The 17788-nt window shown below is 48.8% G+C and overlaps 1 protein-coding gene across 1 annotated transcript in view; it reads left to right on the top strand.

Moving 5' to 3' along the window:
- Positions 1 to 17788, top strand: part of Jcad (junctional cadherin 5 associated) — a 73758-nt gene that overhangs the window by 52977 nt on the left and 2993 nt on the right. The window contains 2 exon segments of the mRNA XM_085698968.2: positions 11022 to 11796; positions 11798 to 14600. Coding sequence (XP_085555094.2) covers positions 11022 to 11796; positions 11798 to 14600 — 3578 coding nt within the window.

The following is a 17788-nucleotide window of genomic DNA, read 5'->3' as shown; positions in this document are numbered from 1 at the left end:
GATCACACCCCATCCCCACTCTGCTCCAGGGGCTCCAGTTGTCCGTCTGGTGACCCTGCCTTCTTAGCACCACCACTGCAGGTCTACCCCATGGGAGTTCCTGTCCCTGAATTCTCTAGCATGTTCTCTCAGCCTCTGGGGTTGCCTGAAATCTGATACCTTACTGGTATATCAGCTACTCAGCTAATTCCAGTTGCCAACACTTTCACTTTGTTAAGTATTCATTCTTTAACAAACTCACCGTGCCAGTCTGGCACCCGGGCATTTGTGGAAGTACTAAGTATTTCAGTGTGTCGGGTTCTGGGACTGGTGAAGGTCTTGGCATCCTTGGGGTTCGCTGGGGAAAGGTTCCGTGGTGAGGGAGAGGAGCGTTGGCCTGCATGCTAAGCTGAACTGACCGCCTTCCTCACACCTGTGTCAGTGCAGCTTAAGGAGAACGGGCTTATTGTAGGTCACAGTTCCAGAGAGCACACGTTTGTATCGTGGTGGAGTAGGCATGGGTGGGAGAGGCTGGTCCATGGCAGTAGGAGCTTTTCACATCGTGGTGCTCAGAGAGACCAGGCCAGAACCTGGAATAAGTCTAGCCTTCAATATATTCCAACAATCGTCTGCTAGCTAGGCTTCACCTTCTGAAGTTGTGTATCCTTATTGGAGGAATAACTCACCCTGATTTTTTCTTGTAGGTGGTCTTGACTCTTTTGTGTGTGTAACCCCTTTGCTGGACAGCCCTTTCCCTGTGTGGACAGTGACTCTGCCCCAGAAATAGGTTCAAGATGATCGTATTCTTCTCTTCCATGATATTGTCATAGTTTGCTTTCTCTTCCTGTGATACAACTCCATGACGAAAACAACTTTGGGGGAAAGGGGCTCATTACATCATCAAAGGAGGCAGGACAGGCTCAGGGCAGAGTCTGGAGGCAGGAACTGAGGCCGAGACCACAGAGGAGCTCCCAAGCCCACATTTCAGCTTCCTTTTTGTACAGCCTTGGCCTACCTGCCCAGGGGAAGCACAGCCCACAATAGGCCAGACCTTTTAGCATCTATCAATAATCAAAAAACAAAACAAAACAAAACAAAACTGTCACATAGACATGTCCACAGTGCAGTGTGATGGAGGTAGTTCCTCAGGTGAGGCATCTCCTTCCCAGGTGACTCTAGGTCTGTTTCAGAGTGACAGCTGAAGCTAACTATGACAGAGGTTTAACAGCAGAGCATACAGCTGCCCACCCCGGTCTCTCAAAAATTTTGACACAGCAACATGTGCCTCAGGGTGTGTCTCCTGCACAGTCCGTGAGCCATGGGTGTTGTAGCTCCCCATAGAGGGTTGTGCATCAGGGCAACTTTCAGGCCATGAGATGCTGAGCATCCAGCCCTGCTGTGCTTTGAACGTGAATGTCCTCTGCAGACTCATGAGTTGAGCTCTTAGTCCCTAGGTTGAGACACTGCTCTGTGAGGTCCTGGGACTTCTCATGAGTGGAGTCTATTTGGGGAGTGGGTCCCTGAGGAGAGGTGTAAGCGGACACTCTCATTCACTGTGCTCACAAGCCCTAGCATGAACCAGGAAGCCACCATTTCTTAAAGGAGCCGCACCTCTGCTTGCAGTCTGCAAACAGAGTCTATCTGAAAAAATGCTGCTATCAATAAGTTGTGCTTAACTTTGTTCTTTTACGTCTAAAATCCCTTCTCAAGCTCTCTCAGGTTTTATGTGGATGTAGTTACCCATGTTGGCGCCATTTGTACATGGAAGCTGCTCGTTTGTTTCCTGGTCGCCCAGACCCAAATAGTCACACAGAAACTATATTAATTACAACACTCAGGCGTATTTCTAACTAGCTCTTATATTAACCCATTCCAATTATTTTGTGTTTTATCACAAGGCTCATAGTTTGTTACCTCTTGCTTCTTGGCCAGCTAAATGGCATCTGCCTCCTTTGGCAGCTACATGGTGTATCCCTGACTCTGCCCCCCCCTCTTCCAGCCTGGCTATATTCTGTCCTGCCATAGGCCGAAGCACCTTCTTTATTAACCAATGGTGATAAAACTTAATTACAGCATACAGAGGGGAATCCCATTTGAGAGGGCCTTGGGAATTACAGTCTGATGCTTCTAGCCTGGAGTCTCTGCTTCCTGGTCAGCCTCTGCGATCTGAGCAGCCACCCCATGCCCTGCTGCTACTCTGAATGTTCTCATACCTTCCCCACGATGAAGTGGTGAACTGGGAGAGTTCTTTGGCTTTCAAGTGGCTGTTGTCAAACGTTCTGTCACAAGTGGTGAGAAAGTGAGCGCACAGCCCAGACACAAGCATCTTCACAAGTCTGGCCTTTCCCTGTTTACATCAGCACCCCCATCAGAGAGCTGGCCTGGAGACTTAGAGTCCCCCAGAGGCCTTAGACTGTCTGTAAAACTGGCAGCAGGTTCCACATGAAAGTCACTTAAACAGGACAGAAAAATCAACAGGCCATATCCAACGCTTGCTTGCCATCACCCACATGAATGATCACATATGTGTAGGAACATTTACATGTGAGCACAAACACGGTGTGCATATGCATAAGCACACATGCAAGCATATATGTGCATGAGAACACACGAGCAAACACACACAAGCACACATGTATAAGCACACACATATAGTCCACACATATGAGCACATGCAGGCATGAGTACACATACATGAACACACAGAGAAAGTAGATGGTATGCTGTGGAGGGAGCTGCATGCTTCTAGTGAGGTTGATCCTTAGCTCCCATTGAAATATGTGAAGAGCTTTATCAGCCTTCACGGCTTCCTTAATGTGTTTCCTGCGGGCTAGTGTAATCAGAGGAAGCTGTAAAGTAACTTAGCAGCATCAAGGCTCGGATCTAGAAGTCACAGTAGGCTCCGCTCTGCCTCAACCAGGGAATTCAGGTTTTGTTTTGTTTTGTTTTTTCTGGTCTTGCCAGTTAACTTTGAGGCTAACTTGTAATTATCCATCAGTAGCAGCATCATGACTAATTAGAGACTGAGAGACTGAGGAGCCTCTGATGTGGTGGCTCCAGGCTCTCATCCTGGGTGGTTTATATCAGGTGGATAAACATCCCTTCTCAACGGTGCTACTGGCTATGGTAAACAGTTCATTTTGGTTTTTATTTTTTTCAACTTCTCTCAAATCATACCCTATTTATAATGGTTTTCTAAAAAAAGGAATGTGTAAATGCTTAAATTTGACATCAGTTTCTGTATCTCTTTCTCTTTCCACAGTTCTAAGCCCACACACTTTATTTATCTTTGGGGCTTACTTCATATCCTCAGCACACGGTATCTTGTATCTTGGCTGCGTCATAGGAGAAGATGCAGATTCCTGAGCTAGCATGCTCCTTAGCAAGCAAAGCCCCAGGCCTCTCCTTTCCTCTCCTCCAAGGCACTTGTTCTTGTTCAGGGGCAGCATAGCCTTTCACATGCCCCTAGGTCCCCAGTGTCTCCTGCTCTGTATACCACATCGCCTTCTGCTGCAGAAGTTGCTTCAACAGGAGGTCAGGTAGATCCTTGGAACAGAAGCATAGTGGTGAGGAAGGACTTCCGGAGACCTTCCTGTGTCTCGGCAGCCATGGCATCACCAAGAGACTTGTCCATGACAAGACTTGTCTTTAGCTAGAGATCTGGGTGAGTTTGAGAGGTAGGGAATGCCACTGGACGGTCTGAGCCAGAGCTGAGTGGATCCCTAGGCATCGTTGCTTTGCTCTCAAGAGGAATGTACTAAATCCTTTAAGAGAAGCAAAGCAAAACCCATGCATACAGCTCAGTAGTGGCCATAGGTGGCTTCTGGGATGTCCCTCAGGTCTCTGTGTGAGCATGCCCAGTGCTTGCTTCCCTATTCTGCCTGCTGTGAGCTCAGCTGCTAGAGAGTAGTGGGCCAGACACATGGTTTGAGTGAGCAAATACATGGGAGCAAGGGGGCTGGTCTAAATGGGAGTGGGCAGTGAGGAGCTAGCTTAGCGTGTTCTTTCATTTCTTCAGTGGCACTGGGTGGACTGTACCGGTCAAGAAAGTTTAACTTGGTAAAAATGAATTAGTTCCTATTAGAGGAAGTAGGGTACCCTAGAATAGTCTGCCTTACCTGTTAGATGTTCATGAGAGCAGACTGGTGGATGCTGCCCTTCCTGTTTTGTTTTAATAAACCAAACACTGGTCTGTTGTGCATTGTCCTGTGGAAATGGGTGTAGCTTCTTCCTTAGCGAGCAGCTGTGCTGGGAGGGACAGCATCTTGTTATGACACTCAGCTGGATCATCAGTTCCTGCTATTGTCAAGGCCTATGGATTACAACCTAGAAAAAAGAAAATGTGTACTCAAATAGCCATCACATCATGACAGGCTTTCTGATTTTCCGCTTTCCTCCGTGCTTGCCTGTGCCCCTTTCCTTTGGATGGGAAGAAAGAGTGTTAACATTTCCTGCCCACCAAGAACTTGTCATAACTAGTTAGCAATAGCAAAAACAATATTCTCCATGTTCAGTACCAAGTGAAGCATTTTGCATTATTTCACTGTTTCTCTCCCAACAAACTCCTGAAGGCAGAATTGAATTGGTATTGTCCCTACTGTAGAAGGGAGGCATTGGAGATAGGGAGGTTAAGGATTCAGCAGGAGGTGTGCACAGTCAGCAAGTTGTGCTGTTGACACTTGAAATCCATGCTGTCCTTCTAAGCCAGTGTGGAAGTGCCCACACTCCTGGCATCGTTATCATGGTTCACTTTTCCTATCTGGTTACCTCCCTAAAGCTAAGTCAGAAAGGTACCGGTAGATGTTGCTTTGGGTGCTACTACCAGGTACCAGGTGTGAAAGGCCACGCCACACAAGTTCCTTGCTGGTCTGACTGGGGAGCCAGTGCCCTCGTGCCTCTCTCCCTGAAAAAATGCCCCGAGGCCGGTTTTACTGTGGGCTGGAGGGTATCTGCCAGTCGGTCCATTTGGGGCATGTGTGGGTTTATTTCTCCCCGAGAGTGAGAAGGTGATCTGCCATCAGCATGCCTGTGGGCACAGGAGCCTAGACACAGGTTCTCACAGGACGGCTGCCTCTAGAATTAGAGAGTGTGAAAAGTGTCTCCTTCCTCTTCATGCCAAAGTCATCAGTATGTCCTTGTCACTTGATCAGTAAGATGAGGGGACGCCTATGAGCATCTGACATGACTTATAGGTGGGGCATCTTTCCTCAAAGATGACGTATGTAACACATGTGCACTGAAGCCCACCCTGCACGGCAGCCACTGGCCCTGGTGACCCGCTCCTCCAAATTGTTTTTATTTTGCTGCCACTCAGGTCTTAGGTCCTTTTTGTGCCTGTTTTCCTGCCCTCCCTCCTGCTCCTCTACCTTTCTATATTAAAAATATGTTTATTTGTAGTGTCTCAACACTGCATTTCATGGCCTATGAGTGGAAGTCAGAACAGCCTGTCAGCTCTGTTCCTCCACCATGTGGGGTCCCAGGCACCAAGTCAGGTGGCTAGGCTCAGCAGCAAGTGTCTTTACCCATGGAGCCATCACACTGGCCCAAGATTGCCCTTACCTTGTTACTGCTCCAGTAGGCAGTGAGGTGATTCGGAAAAGTCTTGGCATTCATGTGAGAGCAGCTGAAGCCCAGGGCTAGCTCAGCGTGGAAGAGATATCGTGGCCCTACAGCGCTGTGACAGGGATGGCTTCCAGGTGCCCGTTTTCTTCCTAGTGTGAGCTACTGTTGGTAGAACCCAGGCCCCTGTGCAGGACTCCACAGTCTGTGGTGTTGCTCACTGACTTCATAGGCTTTTGTATAGGTGTTAGCAGCCTGTGTTTCCCAAAGTTGCCATTGCGCACACTGACTACCTGAGTCCCTGAGTAGATTTCCCTCACTCCTCATTTAATACCTCCATTTAGCATCTTTTCTAAGTCCAAATATATATAGGTAAAAAACAGTAAATTCTTGAAAATACCATCAGGTACTCTGTGATAGCAGCCATTGGTGACATTGTGAAAAGTGGGCTCAGTGATATGGAGTCAGCGGTAGCATTTCCTGGTAGAACACTGCCCTGCAGCCTCGTGGATCAGCCTCTTTCCGTTTGCCCCTCTGTATCAGAGGGATGTTTGCTGTGTGGTGTACTGAATGTTTACATGCTGAAAATGGAGTAATAGTCTTCCAGGCCTGTAACAAATTCCACAAGGAAGATGGTGGACCCTGTTGCAAAAACTTGTTGAGCACCTAACGCTGGGGCTGGTAGATGTGAGCAACTGTAAGGAGATGCCATGCGTCCTGCCACTGCGGTTTAGGGAAGGAAGCCCCTCCTAGGAGTAGAATGTGCTGGTAACCAGTAGCCTTTATGTTTAGCTTATCCCCTTGGTAAGGACTAGGCTGTGACCACAGCCATCCTGGTCCAGGGCACCCAGGAGATCTACAACAGGCTATACACTTGGAAATCAAGAAGAAGCCACTGATCCAGGAGACATATGTATGACTTCAGGACCTTACATCCCCACCCTAACCTCCACATGGAAGGACAGCTGGCTGGACCTTGGTCACCCCATGGGATGACCAGGGTTAGGACAATGTTGATGAAGAAGGGAAGGTGACTGCAGTGCCTGTGTTTCCCTCTGCACAGAGCCCCAGGTCAGTCTGCAAGGCAGCACTCTGCTTCTTGGCTTCTTTACTAGACCACACACTTCCTGTGCCCAGACGGTCACAAGTTAGTCACAGTGAGGCTGGGATGCACTGAGGAGTTAATCCTGTCAGAGCATGTGACAACAGTTACAATCAGTGCTTTCCATTCTGAGTACTAGACTTTTCTTTTTGTGTTTAGCTTGTATATGTGGTGTGTGAATGTGTGTATGTGTTTGGGGACATGTGTATGAGGGTGCATATACATGTGTGTGGAGAAGCTAGAGGGTGATATCATGTGTCATCCTTGACTGCTCTTTACCCTGCAGATTGAGGCCAGTCTCCCTGTGAACTCAGAGCTCGCTGACTCTCTAGTCTGATAGCCAGCTTGCCCTGTGCATTCCTGCCTCTGCCTCCCAACCTGTGGGATTGCAGGTGGGCTGCCACACCATCCTGAATTATGTGTTAAGTAGGCCTAGTGCTCCCTCAGCCAGAGCTTACCTAGATGCCGGCTTGTTTCTGAACCTCTAGACTTGCTTTTAAAGAAGACAGGGTGTCCCAGCGAGATGACTCAGTGGGTAAAGGGTAGAGATCCCTGTCACCAAGCCCACTGACTTGAGTTTAAGCCCAGGCACATACGTGGTAGAGGGAGAAAAGTGACTCTTACAGGTTGTCCTTTGATCTCCATATACGCACTGTTATATGTGCATTACCCCGCAACACACAGTCACACAGAATAAAACATCTTCAATGATGGGGCTAGGGCTCGGGCTCAGTGCTAGCATGCATGTGTAACACTGTAGGTCTGATCCTAGACACTGCAGAAAACAACAAAGTAAAAATTTAAAAAAAAACCAAAAAACAACCCAGTCATTTCTCTCGTTGAAAAAGAGTCATGTGATGGAGCAGAATCCTCCTAACTTTTCTCTTAGTTACCTTACAGAACCAAAGAGTAGGTCTGCTAATTTCCTTGAGATGTGTTATTTTTCTAATGTTTGTATTTCAAATACTTTCCAGGCAGTTTATCAGTTACGCTGTTGGCTCTCTGGCCCATGGTAATGCCGGGCTGATAGTGAGGCTTGCTCTGCCTCCTCCCCATCCTGTCCTCTGGGAACTCGGCGTGGCCCCGCGTGTCTCCTCACCCAGCCTTTCAGTGTGTGTGTATGTGGGGTGTCGCCTGGACTCACACTCACTGTACCGTCTTAGCTCTCTCCCACCTTGTAGCAGTATGCCCAGCACGCTTGTGTCGAGTCCATTGTTAACGATGTTTGTGTTAAATCTTTAGTTTCTTGTCTTTTGTTAAAGAGAAATTTGATCTCCCCTTGTCTGTTTTCAAAAGCGTTCGTTAGGGATCAGTGATCCTGCCTGTGGCTCTGAAAGTGCAATGAGGCAGCACTTGATTCGTGTGGTGCGGGGTGCTGTCTCAAAGCTAACAGGGAGTCTGCTTATGGTGATTTGTCTGAAGGAGATCTCACAGAACATTCCCTGTGTGAATTCTACTGATGTGTGTGTGTGTGTGTGTGTGTGTGTGAGCGCACGCGTGCGTGTGCGCGCATGTGAAATTGAGTCCAACCTTTAGGAGTTGGAACTCTACTTCACCATGTGGGTTTTAGGAATCGAACTTAGGCCATCCAACTTGGCAGCAAGCACCTTCCTTACTGAGAGGCCTCCTGCCCCTCGGTTTGGTGTTTTGAAGCAGGGTCTCACTACGTAGTTATATCTTGCCTGAAACTCCCAAGTGTTGGGGTTCTAGGTGTGTACTGCTATGTCTAGGAATGCATCACAGTTTTCTGTATCATATGGACTGATATTTAAAATAGATTATTTGTGGGGCTGGGAAATGGTTCCACAGTTAGAGCACCCATGACCTAAATCTGTTCCTAGCAGTCATGTTAAGCTACTCACAATGGCCTTGCTCCAGGGGATCTAACACCCTCTTCTGTCCCATGGACACTTGTACTATTGGCATGCATGCACACAAGTAAATGTACACATAAATAAAATTATAAAAAGAAAATAGTTTGTTTTAAATAGCCCAGATGGATCTGGATTTTCTGTAACTTGGAATTTGGATGTATTGTGCAAATAAATTTAACCTGGGATACTTAGTGATTTTGATGACTTTTGACAAGTGAAGATGATAGCTTTTTTTTCTTTTTCTTTTTCTTTTTTTTTTTTTTTTTGCACCGAGCAGAAAACTGTCACAGTCTGTTGATATTCTCACCATTTATGTCATTTGTGTCTGTTTTCTGGTCATGATCATGGCATATGCATGCACAAACAGCACCTTGGGTTTTCAGCTTCCTCCCTCTAAGCGTGCTCACCATGAAACCAGAGTCACACTATGACTTCCTCCAAAAAGTCAGCAAGCCCCATATAAAGTGGTCAGACAACTGAGGCGTGAGAATGGTAGGAGACAGAGCCCACTCACTGCCAGCAGTGAGACTGCTGCCTTCCAGTCAGGGTCACTGGACTGAACTGGCTGTCTCCTGTAGGTTCTAGAACTACAAGGCTGGCTTACCTGCATGGGTAGGTGGTGTTCAAGGAAACCGCTGGCAATGGCTTCCAGAGTGATGAGTCTTATAGACCCTAATCCAGGCAGTTCTCTGCTGAGGATTCAGAAGCTAATGAGAAAAACTTCAGAAGGCAGCAAAAAGATTGACGGCTTATACAAGCAGCAAGCGCAGAAGCATGTAGACCTCTCAGTGAGGCACACTTGACCTCCAGCACTGTTGAGGGTTTGTAGACAGCGACTGCTCCACTTGTTGTTTGGACGCTGACTCTGTCCTTGAGGGAAATCAATAACTTCAAAGTAAGAACAGTAGTGATCAGAGTAACATATAACTTCACCAAGCCCCTGTGCATAGCAGCTGTGTTCTGCCCGGTCCATTCCCAGACCTTTATGTGCTGTAGTCACGCAGAACGGGTGGCTTTCGGGTCATCCCTCTGCAGCTGCACCTCCAGACAAGGGGTGGGGAGCACATGGTGGTATGGGGGGGGGTGGGATTTACCAGCAATCAAAACAATGGAAGTTAAAATAGTGAGAAGTTGATTCACTTATCTTATGAGGGAAAAAGTGATTATAAGCAGAGCCAAGACAGTTCTGCAAGCCCATCTGCCCTCCACATACCAGGGCGACTATAAATTGGAGTGGCTTATCTAAGATGGATTTGACAGTGTGATCCATGATCTACTCATTCCTTTTGTAAGAATTTAATCTCAATGAACTGAGACTTAAATCAAGTGCTAGTGAACTTGGTGATGTGTACCTGTAATCCTAGCTCTTGGGAGGAAGAGGCATAAGGATGGGCATTCAAGGCCAGCCTGTGCTACCTGGGGCCTTGCATCAACAAGTTAATAATCAAAACAGCAATAGCAAAAACTCTAATGAATAAAACAGAACACAGTGGCCAATTGCCTGGGCTTTCTCCTTTCATTTCTCTGGATAAACAGTATTCCATAATATACTAAGATACTCCTGGGCACTAGGATTTTAAAATGCCCTGGATTCAAATGTGCAATCCCTGGCAAAGTAAGTTCCCAAGACAATAATATCATCACCCTGTGGGAACTTAACCCATATATAGTATGGTATCCTATCCAGTAGCACTGAGCTAGACAGGAAAGGTACCCTGGGACCTGGCAGTGTGCCTTGTAGGTATCCCTCAGTGGTTCTGTCATGTGCTGTAGTGCAGTGCTTTGAAGAGCAGACCCCTCAGATTGCTCAGTTGGTCCAGGCTATGTCTAACCTGTGCTGCAAGTGAGCTAGGCTGCTCCTCTGTGGTGCTCCCTTAATCCAAGGGCTCAGAATTTGTGAGATCTGTGTCCTGTCGAGTACAGCCAGAATCCCTGGTGTTCCTGTGGATAGCTTGCTGCTGCCACTTGGTCCTTGGTGACAACACACAGGTTATCCTCCAACCATGGCTGATGAGACTTGATTTCTTTACAGCTGGCAAAGTCCTGTGACCGGGAACTGTCCTAGTCACTGTCCTATTCTGTGAAGAGACACCATGACTCTTACAAAAGAAAGCATTTAATTGGGGCTTGCTTACAGTTTCAGAGGTTTAGTCCATTATCATTATGGCGGGGAGCATGCTGGCAAGTCGGCACTGGAGCAGAAGCTGAGAGCTGCATCCTGATCCATAGGCAGAGAGACACTCTGAGCTAGTCAAGCCCACCCCCAGTGACACACTTCCTCTACCAAGGCCACACCTCCTAATCCCTCTAATCATTTCACATAGTCCCACTCCTGGGTGACTAAGCATTCAGTTATATATATGAGCCTATGGAGGCCTTTCTTATTCAAACTATTGCAGGGACCAATTTTTCAAAGGTGGTAGCACAAGCCTGACCTTCAGCATCCATCACTGCAGTCGACAAGGGTGTGTTTTGCATCACATAACATCTGCCTCTCTGTTTTGCAGGCTTTTAAATCAACCCTCTTTAGCATGGTCCTCTCAGCCCCATGTTGGTAGCGACCACACCTACAGGAGCAGAGGAAGGCAGGAGGGCTCCAGGGACCGAGGAGACGTGGAAATCAGAGGAATGGCTCAGGCCCACAGTCTACCCATCCATGTGAGAGAGAGTCCATGGGAAGTTGCAGGAAGGGCAGAGCATGTGATGAGAAAGGCCGTTTGGGAAGAAGAGCTGCGCATGCCAGGTCCTGCTAAGTGGCAGAATGTGAGCCTGGAAACCTGGAAGCAGCCAAGGAAGTTAGGGAGGCAAGTGTCTGATGGTGAGAGAGAGAAAATGTTCCGGGATCTGTACCAGTTCGTTCAAGGAGACCACGTGCCCATATCTCAGAGCAAAAAGAAATCCCAGTCATTGCCTCGAGTTCTTTCTCCTGAGAGCCTGAGTTTCACAGAAATTCCTGTTTCACTGCGTGATGGGCACTTAACGGGTATCCCCAAGGTGCCACCATACCCTCCCAGCTGCCCACCGCCTTTGGAACCCACGAGGAACCTCGAGAAGTCTAGTTCTTCAGGCCCTTTTCCCAGGCCTAAGTTCGGGAAACCCCTTAAGACTCAGTGTCGCCGCTCTCAGCCACAGCCCAAGGGAGAAGACGGATTTCAGGACCCCCAACCCCGGGAGCCACGTGGCTCCTACCCAACAAGAAGTAAGGATTCCAGGCATGAGCTGGGTATGCTGGATACTGGCTTGGAGCCTCCAGTGTATGTGCCTCCACCTTCTTACAAGTCACCCCCCCCAGCACATTCCAAACCCCTACCTTGAAGATCCTGTGCCCAGGCATCTGAGCAGCAGCCAGAGTCAACAGCAGCAAGTGCCTGAGAAAGCTGAGGCCAGTTGTCCACTTCCTCCTGGCTCCCTTGCAGCTAGGACCCTCTATGGTGCCATGCCTGGCTCTCCCCGTCAAGGTCTTCCTCCACACCCCTATGTTGCCGCCCAAGGGGCTTCTATTCAGTACATCCCATTTGACGACCCACGGATCCGACACATCAAGCTAGCTCAGCCCCCAGAATTCTACGAGGAGGCAAAGCTTGATGTAGGCAAACCCTACAACTCTCGCCTCACTGCCCAGGAGACAGCTCTGGGGAGGAGACAGTACGATGGTGCCCTTTTATCCCCACAGGACCCAACACCCCCATCAGTCAGTGAGCAGGGCTTAGCCTTTGCCCGTTCCAGTCCCCGGTGGCTGCAAGGCCATGTCTCCATGGACACTGAACATGGAGGTTTCCCCAGCCAAGCTGAAGAGCGTGTCGTGAGAGAACTAGGGACTGACGGAAGAGACAGCCAGGCAGAAGGTCATGCCTCTTCCCCACAGCCACAGAGTGAGGGTGCCTGCAAAACCTACACTAAGCTCAGAAAGTTTGAAACTGGATTTCAAACCAAGAAAAGTTCAAAGAAGAAAACCAGCGCAACCATATTTTGTTTGGTTTCTGTGCCAGTTAAATCTGAGTCACCTCTGCCAGACACGGATACGAACAACAATGACTTGAAGTTGGGGGCCGCTAAGGCGCATGGACTGTGTCAGCGTGCAGCCCTGGAAGAGCAAAGCCTGTTGAGTATGTCTTCCACCGACCTGGAGCTGCAGGCCCTCATGGGAAACATGGCTTGGAGAAGAACATCCCCAAGGCAAGGTCTGGGGGAGCCAGAAGACTTGAGTCAAACTGATGACCTCAGAATCCTCCACCTCACCAAACCCAGCGAGCTCCAGCCTGCTGGCTCATGGCCAGGCTACCAGTGCAGAGATCAGCAGACCCAAACCAGTTTCCCTGAAGACACCAAAAGCTCACTTCTCCCCCTTGCCATAAAACCGGGAGAGCCCGGCAATGCATCCCTGACCCCAACATGCCCAGAGCCCACTGATTCCGAAGTATGTGTGCATGCAGCCTCAGCATCTAGTGACCAAAATCAGAAGCCCAGTGGACCTCACCTCCGAGGCCAGATGTCCCTCAGCCCATCTCAAAACAGTGCTTTCTCAAGGACTTCCTCAGCCATAAACCAGGCATCTATGCCAAAAGGGGCCTCTGGTCAGCCCCCTAGGGCCAGCCCTGTACCCAAGCCAGAGGTGGTGAAGGGGGAGCCTACAGCAGGCCAGTGCAACAGCACACAGCTCTTCGGTCAGTTTCTCTTGAAACCAGTTAGCCGCAGGCCCTGGGATCTGATAAGTCAGTTAGAAAGCTTTAACAAGGAGCTTCAGGAAGAGGAAGAAAGCCATGGGGATAGTGGTGGGAGCAGTAATGAGGGCAGCGAGGTGGAACAGCCCCAGGACTGTGCTGACTCCAGAGCTAAAACCCTGAGCCGCCATGAAACCAGCCAGAAAAAGAGAGCAGAGCCGCAGCCTGCAGCGCCGGCGCTCGAGGCAGGGTTCCAGGCAGAGAGCTGGAGAGAGGAACCAAAACCTGGCTCCCCATGTGCCCATCCTCAGTCCCTGGGCCAGTCTCAGGAGGAAGACAGCAGCGGCGTTCTTGTCCAGTGGGCAGATGAGCGCCTGGTTGCAGAGCAGCAAAGCCAGGAGGTTCCGAATGGGGTGTGTGAGCGGGACATTAGTGTGAGTCCTCTAAGCAGGATGGCTCCCAGTGACACAGAAACAGCCCCCTTTTTCTATCTGGCAGAACTGAGAGGAAGTCAAGAACTCACCAAAGTCAGCGATGTTTTAGGGTCTGTGCAGCTGGACAGAGAGACCCCTCCAAATGTGAATACTGGTGAGGAAAGAGACACAGAGGTCCTCCTGCCTTTCGCTGACAGGTACCGAGGTCTCTCAGCATCAGACTTGCGGTCTCTGGGGCTCCCACTGGGACAAGAGCAGAGGGTCTCGAAACCAGAACCTCTGGGTGTAGAGAATACAGTGGAAGTCCTCCCAAGTGAGTCTCTGCAGGAGAGGGCGGAGAGGATCCTCGGCATTGAAGTGGCTGTGGAGTCTCTTCTGCCGGGTGCCAGGAGAGGAGAACAGGGGCAGCTCTCTGAGCATGGTGCAAGTGCCTGCAGCCCGGAGTCGTCCAGAGAGGACTCGTCTCCCAACCTGGCCCCATCGGTGAGCACCGATGCCTTCTATGGCAGGAGAAAGTGTGGCTGGACTGAGAGCCCCCTCTTTGTAGGGGAAAGGGCCCCCCACGCATCTGCGTGCTCAGATGTAGACAGGTTCCCGGGAAGCCAGGACACCGGTCCTGAGCCTGAGAAAAAGGACGGGGAGGCAAAAGCACCCTTCAAGTCCACTCTGTTCCATTCCATGGAAAAGACTGCAGGCGTGGCAGGCTCCGAAAAGAAACTCAGAAGCCCTTCCAGAGTGATTGAGAGTTTACAGGAAAAACTGGTATCGCCCCCAAGGAGGGCAGACGCAGATCGCTTGGTGAGAATGAGGGAGATTAGCTCCCTGTCTCGGATGAGGTGTCTGAGCTCCAGGAGTGCAGACTCCATGGAGGAGCCCGAGCACCTAAAGGCCACCAAGAGTCACGCCTCTCAGGGTGTCATCCCGCAAGAGGAAAATGGGCATCCAGAAGTGCTAAGAAAGAAGCTGTCTGATCAGGACTTGTGGTGTGCAGGTGAGGAGTTGGGCTGGAGGGTGGGTGCTTGGTGTTAGTTTGGAGCCATGTGACCATGACTAGCATGACTAGTTCCTGGGTTCCTAAGCTCAGTGCTGGCAATGGTTCCATAGTGAGATCCTTCGTGCAAGGGTGGTGGTACACGCTTGCTGCCCCAGCACCTAGGACACTGGTGTGGAAAGAACTTGAAGACCAGCCAGGGCTACAAAACAAGGTGCCATCTTTTTAAAAAAGGAAAGAAGGAAGGGGGAGAGAGAGAGAGAGAGAGAGAGAGAGAGAGAGAGAGAGAGAGAGAGAGAGAGAAGAGAGGGGAGAGAGAGGAGAGAAGAGAGGAGAGAGAGGAGAGAGAAGAAAGAACAGATCTGGCCAGCAGGTCAGGGCACTTGCTGTGCACACTTGCTGATGGGACTGCATCTCTGAGCCCCAGGTAAAAGCCAGGAGAGAACCCAGTTCATAGAGTCAGGGATCTGCAGACATGCACAAGAATAATGAATACATGAAAAAATCAATCAAAGTCATTTTTTAAAAGTTACCCAGAAGCTTTCTCAATTAAGAATCAAGATCTTGTCCTGTATTCTGAATGATTATATTATTGTTTTAGTTGGCTAAGAACACATTAAATGAAATTGTCCTTGTAAACAGCTTCTGAGTATGCTGCAAAGGGGACGTTACATGGAGCACTCCAGCCTGGCCGCGGCAGCTCAGGGCCACATGCTGGATCCAGAACGTTTGTGCGCCTTTTTTCTGCCAAAATAATAGGCATTCACCCAAAGGGCCCTGCTGATGGCTCTTTGTCAGCTCGTTATTTTACTTTTTGTTGTTGTTTTGAGATGAGGTCTGTCTTTGTCAACCAGACTGGCCTCCACTTGCGGAGACCCGTCTGCCTCCAGAGGCCAGAAGAGGGCATCAGATCCCGGAGACTGGAGTGGTAGACAGTTGTATAGATGTAAAATATACCCCGAGCTTTCAGAGTCTCAACACGGAAGAACCTGAAATGTCTTAATACTTTTACACTGAAATGTTACATTGTTGATAGTATTCTGGAATGATTAATATAATATATTTTAGGTATATTTGGTTAAATAAAGTATGTTATTACAGGTAACTTCACCTGTTTCTGTTTTAATGTAGTTATCAGACACTGTACAATAACATTACATGGCCCACACTGTTTTTGTTGGACCTAGACTGTCTGTGAGCTAAAGAACTTATTGTTCTAGAGAATTCTTTCCATGACTCCCCATATTTGAGTCCTTAGCATCAACTATAGGTCTTGGGATATGGGTACATTGTGTACCAGAAACAGAAGGGAACAGTTTAGTGCCTGGGTCCTGTGTGATTTGAGGCTTGGTCCCTCCCAGGCATCTCTCTCCCTTATTAGGCATGTGGCACTTCACATTCTCCGTCATTAACAACTCCACTGTATTCTCAGTACATCTTTCAGTACATGAAAGGAGCCCTCAGAATCAGCATGCCTTGAACCCCACATATAGTACTGAGCTATAACTATCTTCTAGTGTGGTCATGTGGTGTTACTAAGGGCAGTGTCAAGAGGTACTAAGCTGTGGGAACTCTCCTTCCTTTAGCCAGGTGGGCTTGGGGTGGTCTGCCATGTGAGCTGACTCCAGAGTCTTCCCTGAGTGCCAGCCCTGTCTCTCTAGCACGTGGCACCTGTAGTGTGCTTCCAGCACATTCTTAGTTTTTGCCACCGTAGTGCCTGGCATGCAAATGTGTGCCAGTCAGGGAAAGGACGTGGTGTGGCTTTAGGCTGCAGGCGGTGGGAGGAGGCCCTTCAAATGGCATCTTTCTCCAGGTGAATTTCGGAGCCTTCTTTTCTAATTGTTTTTCTATAAAATTGTGCCATCCTGCAGGCTTTTACAAATCGCCGTCTAGGCTATGGTAAACCTTGCTGTTACTTTTTCTCTATCCTTGTTGAGGTATTGACATTAAGTGCATCTTTAAGATGCACATTGTGTGTGAGTGACCATATAGTTTATGCTAAGTAAGATGATCAAGTTCATTAGCATATCCACCATCCAGCCGCCTCTTGATGGAGTCAAGAGTCCGTGCGCTGTGAACTGCACCCACCCTGCTGTGCCGACCTCAGGCACCTGTGCATCTTACAGTTGCAGTTTATACTCTTCCAGTGTCTCCACCCTTCCCCAGCCCCCAGCTCCTGGAATACAGGCGTCACTTAAAGAACTACGTGACATGCAGCCTCTTTCTCAGCTTAGCACAATGTCCCCAAGGTTTATCATGTGTCATTTTAACTGACAGGATCCCCACCCCTTTTTGAGACTGAATAATGTTCCACTGTGTGTTTATTTATGTATAGACAAAAATTTTCTTTATTTGTTCATCTGCTGTCAGACACATGGGTTGTTCCCACCTCTTGGCATAAACAGTGCTCTATAACCGGTACAGAGCATGGATGTGCGGTCATTTTGATTTCCTTTCCCAGTAGTGACGTTGCTGGATTATAGAGGACTTCTATTTTTGTTTGTATGGTTTGAGGAATCTCTATGTTTTAATAGCTATTTTGTACTCTTATAAATTTATCAACCATTATTTTTTCATAAAAATTTAAGAACGCTAAGGCAGGGAGCTCTGAGCTCAGGAAGCACACAGGTGGGCCTCAGGTGGGCCTGGCTTCTGGAGCTCCGAAGTGAGAGCCTCCGCTCAGCAGCACGTGTTTCCCATTCCGGTGGCAGCTGGGTTACTGTCCCTCAGTACATGCTCCCTTTGGGAAATCCAGGTCACCAGAGCTCAGCGTGAGATGTCTCCAGTGCAGGCTGTGGAAGGTCTAGAAGGTGTACTGAGAGGCCAACGACCCGTCCCAGTCCTGCCTGCTGGCTGGTAGCAGCTAGAGATAGGAAGCCTCTTCCTTCTGGCCATGTGTTTGACATTTCAGGTTCCCCAAGCCTGGAAGAAAAGGATTTGGCCATAAAGATGCTTTCATTTCCTCTCAAGGAGGAATAGGCATGCAAGGTTCTGAGTTCACATCTCTACAGCAGAAAAACCAGCCGTAGCAGCATGCCTGAACTCTCAATGCTGACACAGTCAGCTCTAGACTTCTGCAGATTATTGGCCAGCCAGATCAGGCCAGGGAGCTCCAGGTTCAGCAAGAGACATTACCTTAAAAATAACGTGGTCACAAAGTGGAAAACAGTTGAGGAAGACCTCCAATA

The sequence above is a fragment of the Myodes glareolus genome, chromosome 14, assembly GCF_982192425.1.
Source record: "Myodes glareolus chromosome 14, mMyoGla1.1, whole genome shotgun sequence".
NCBI classification, from domain to species: domain Eukaryota; kingdom Metazoa; phylum Chordata; class Mammalia; order Rodentia; family Cricetidae; genus Myodes; species Myodes glareolus.
The sequence above is the reverse complement of the archived record's forward strand: the minus strand, read 5'-3'. Positions and strand labels throughout refer to the sequence as shown.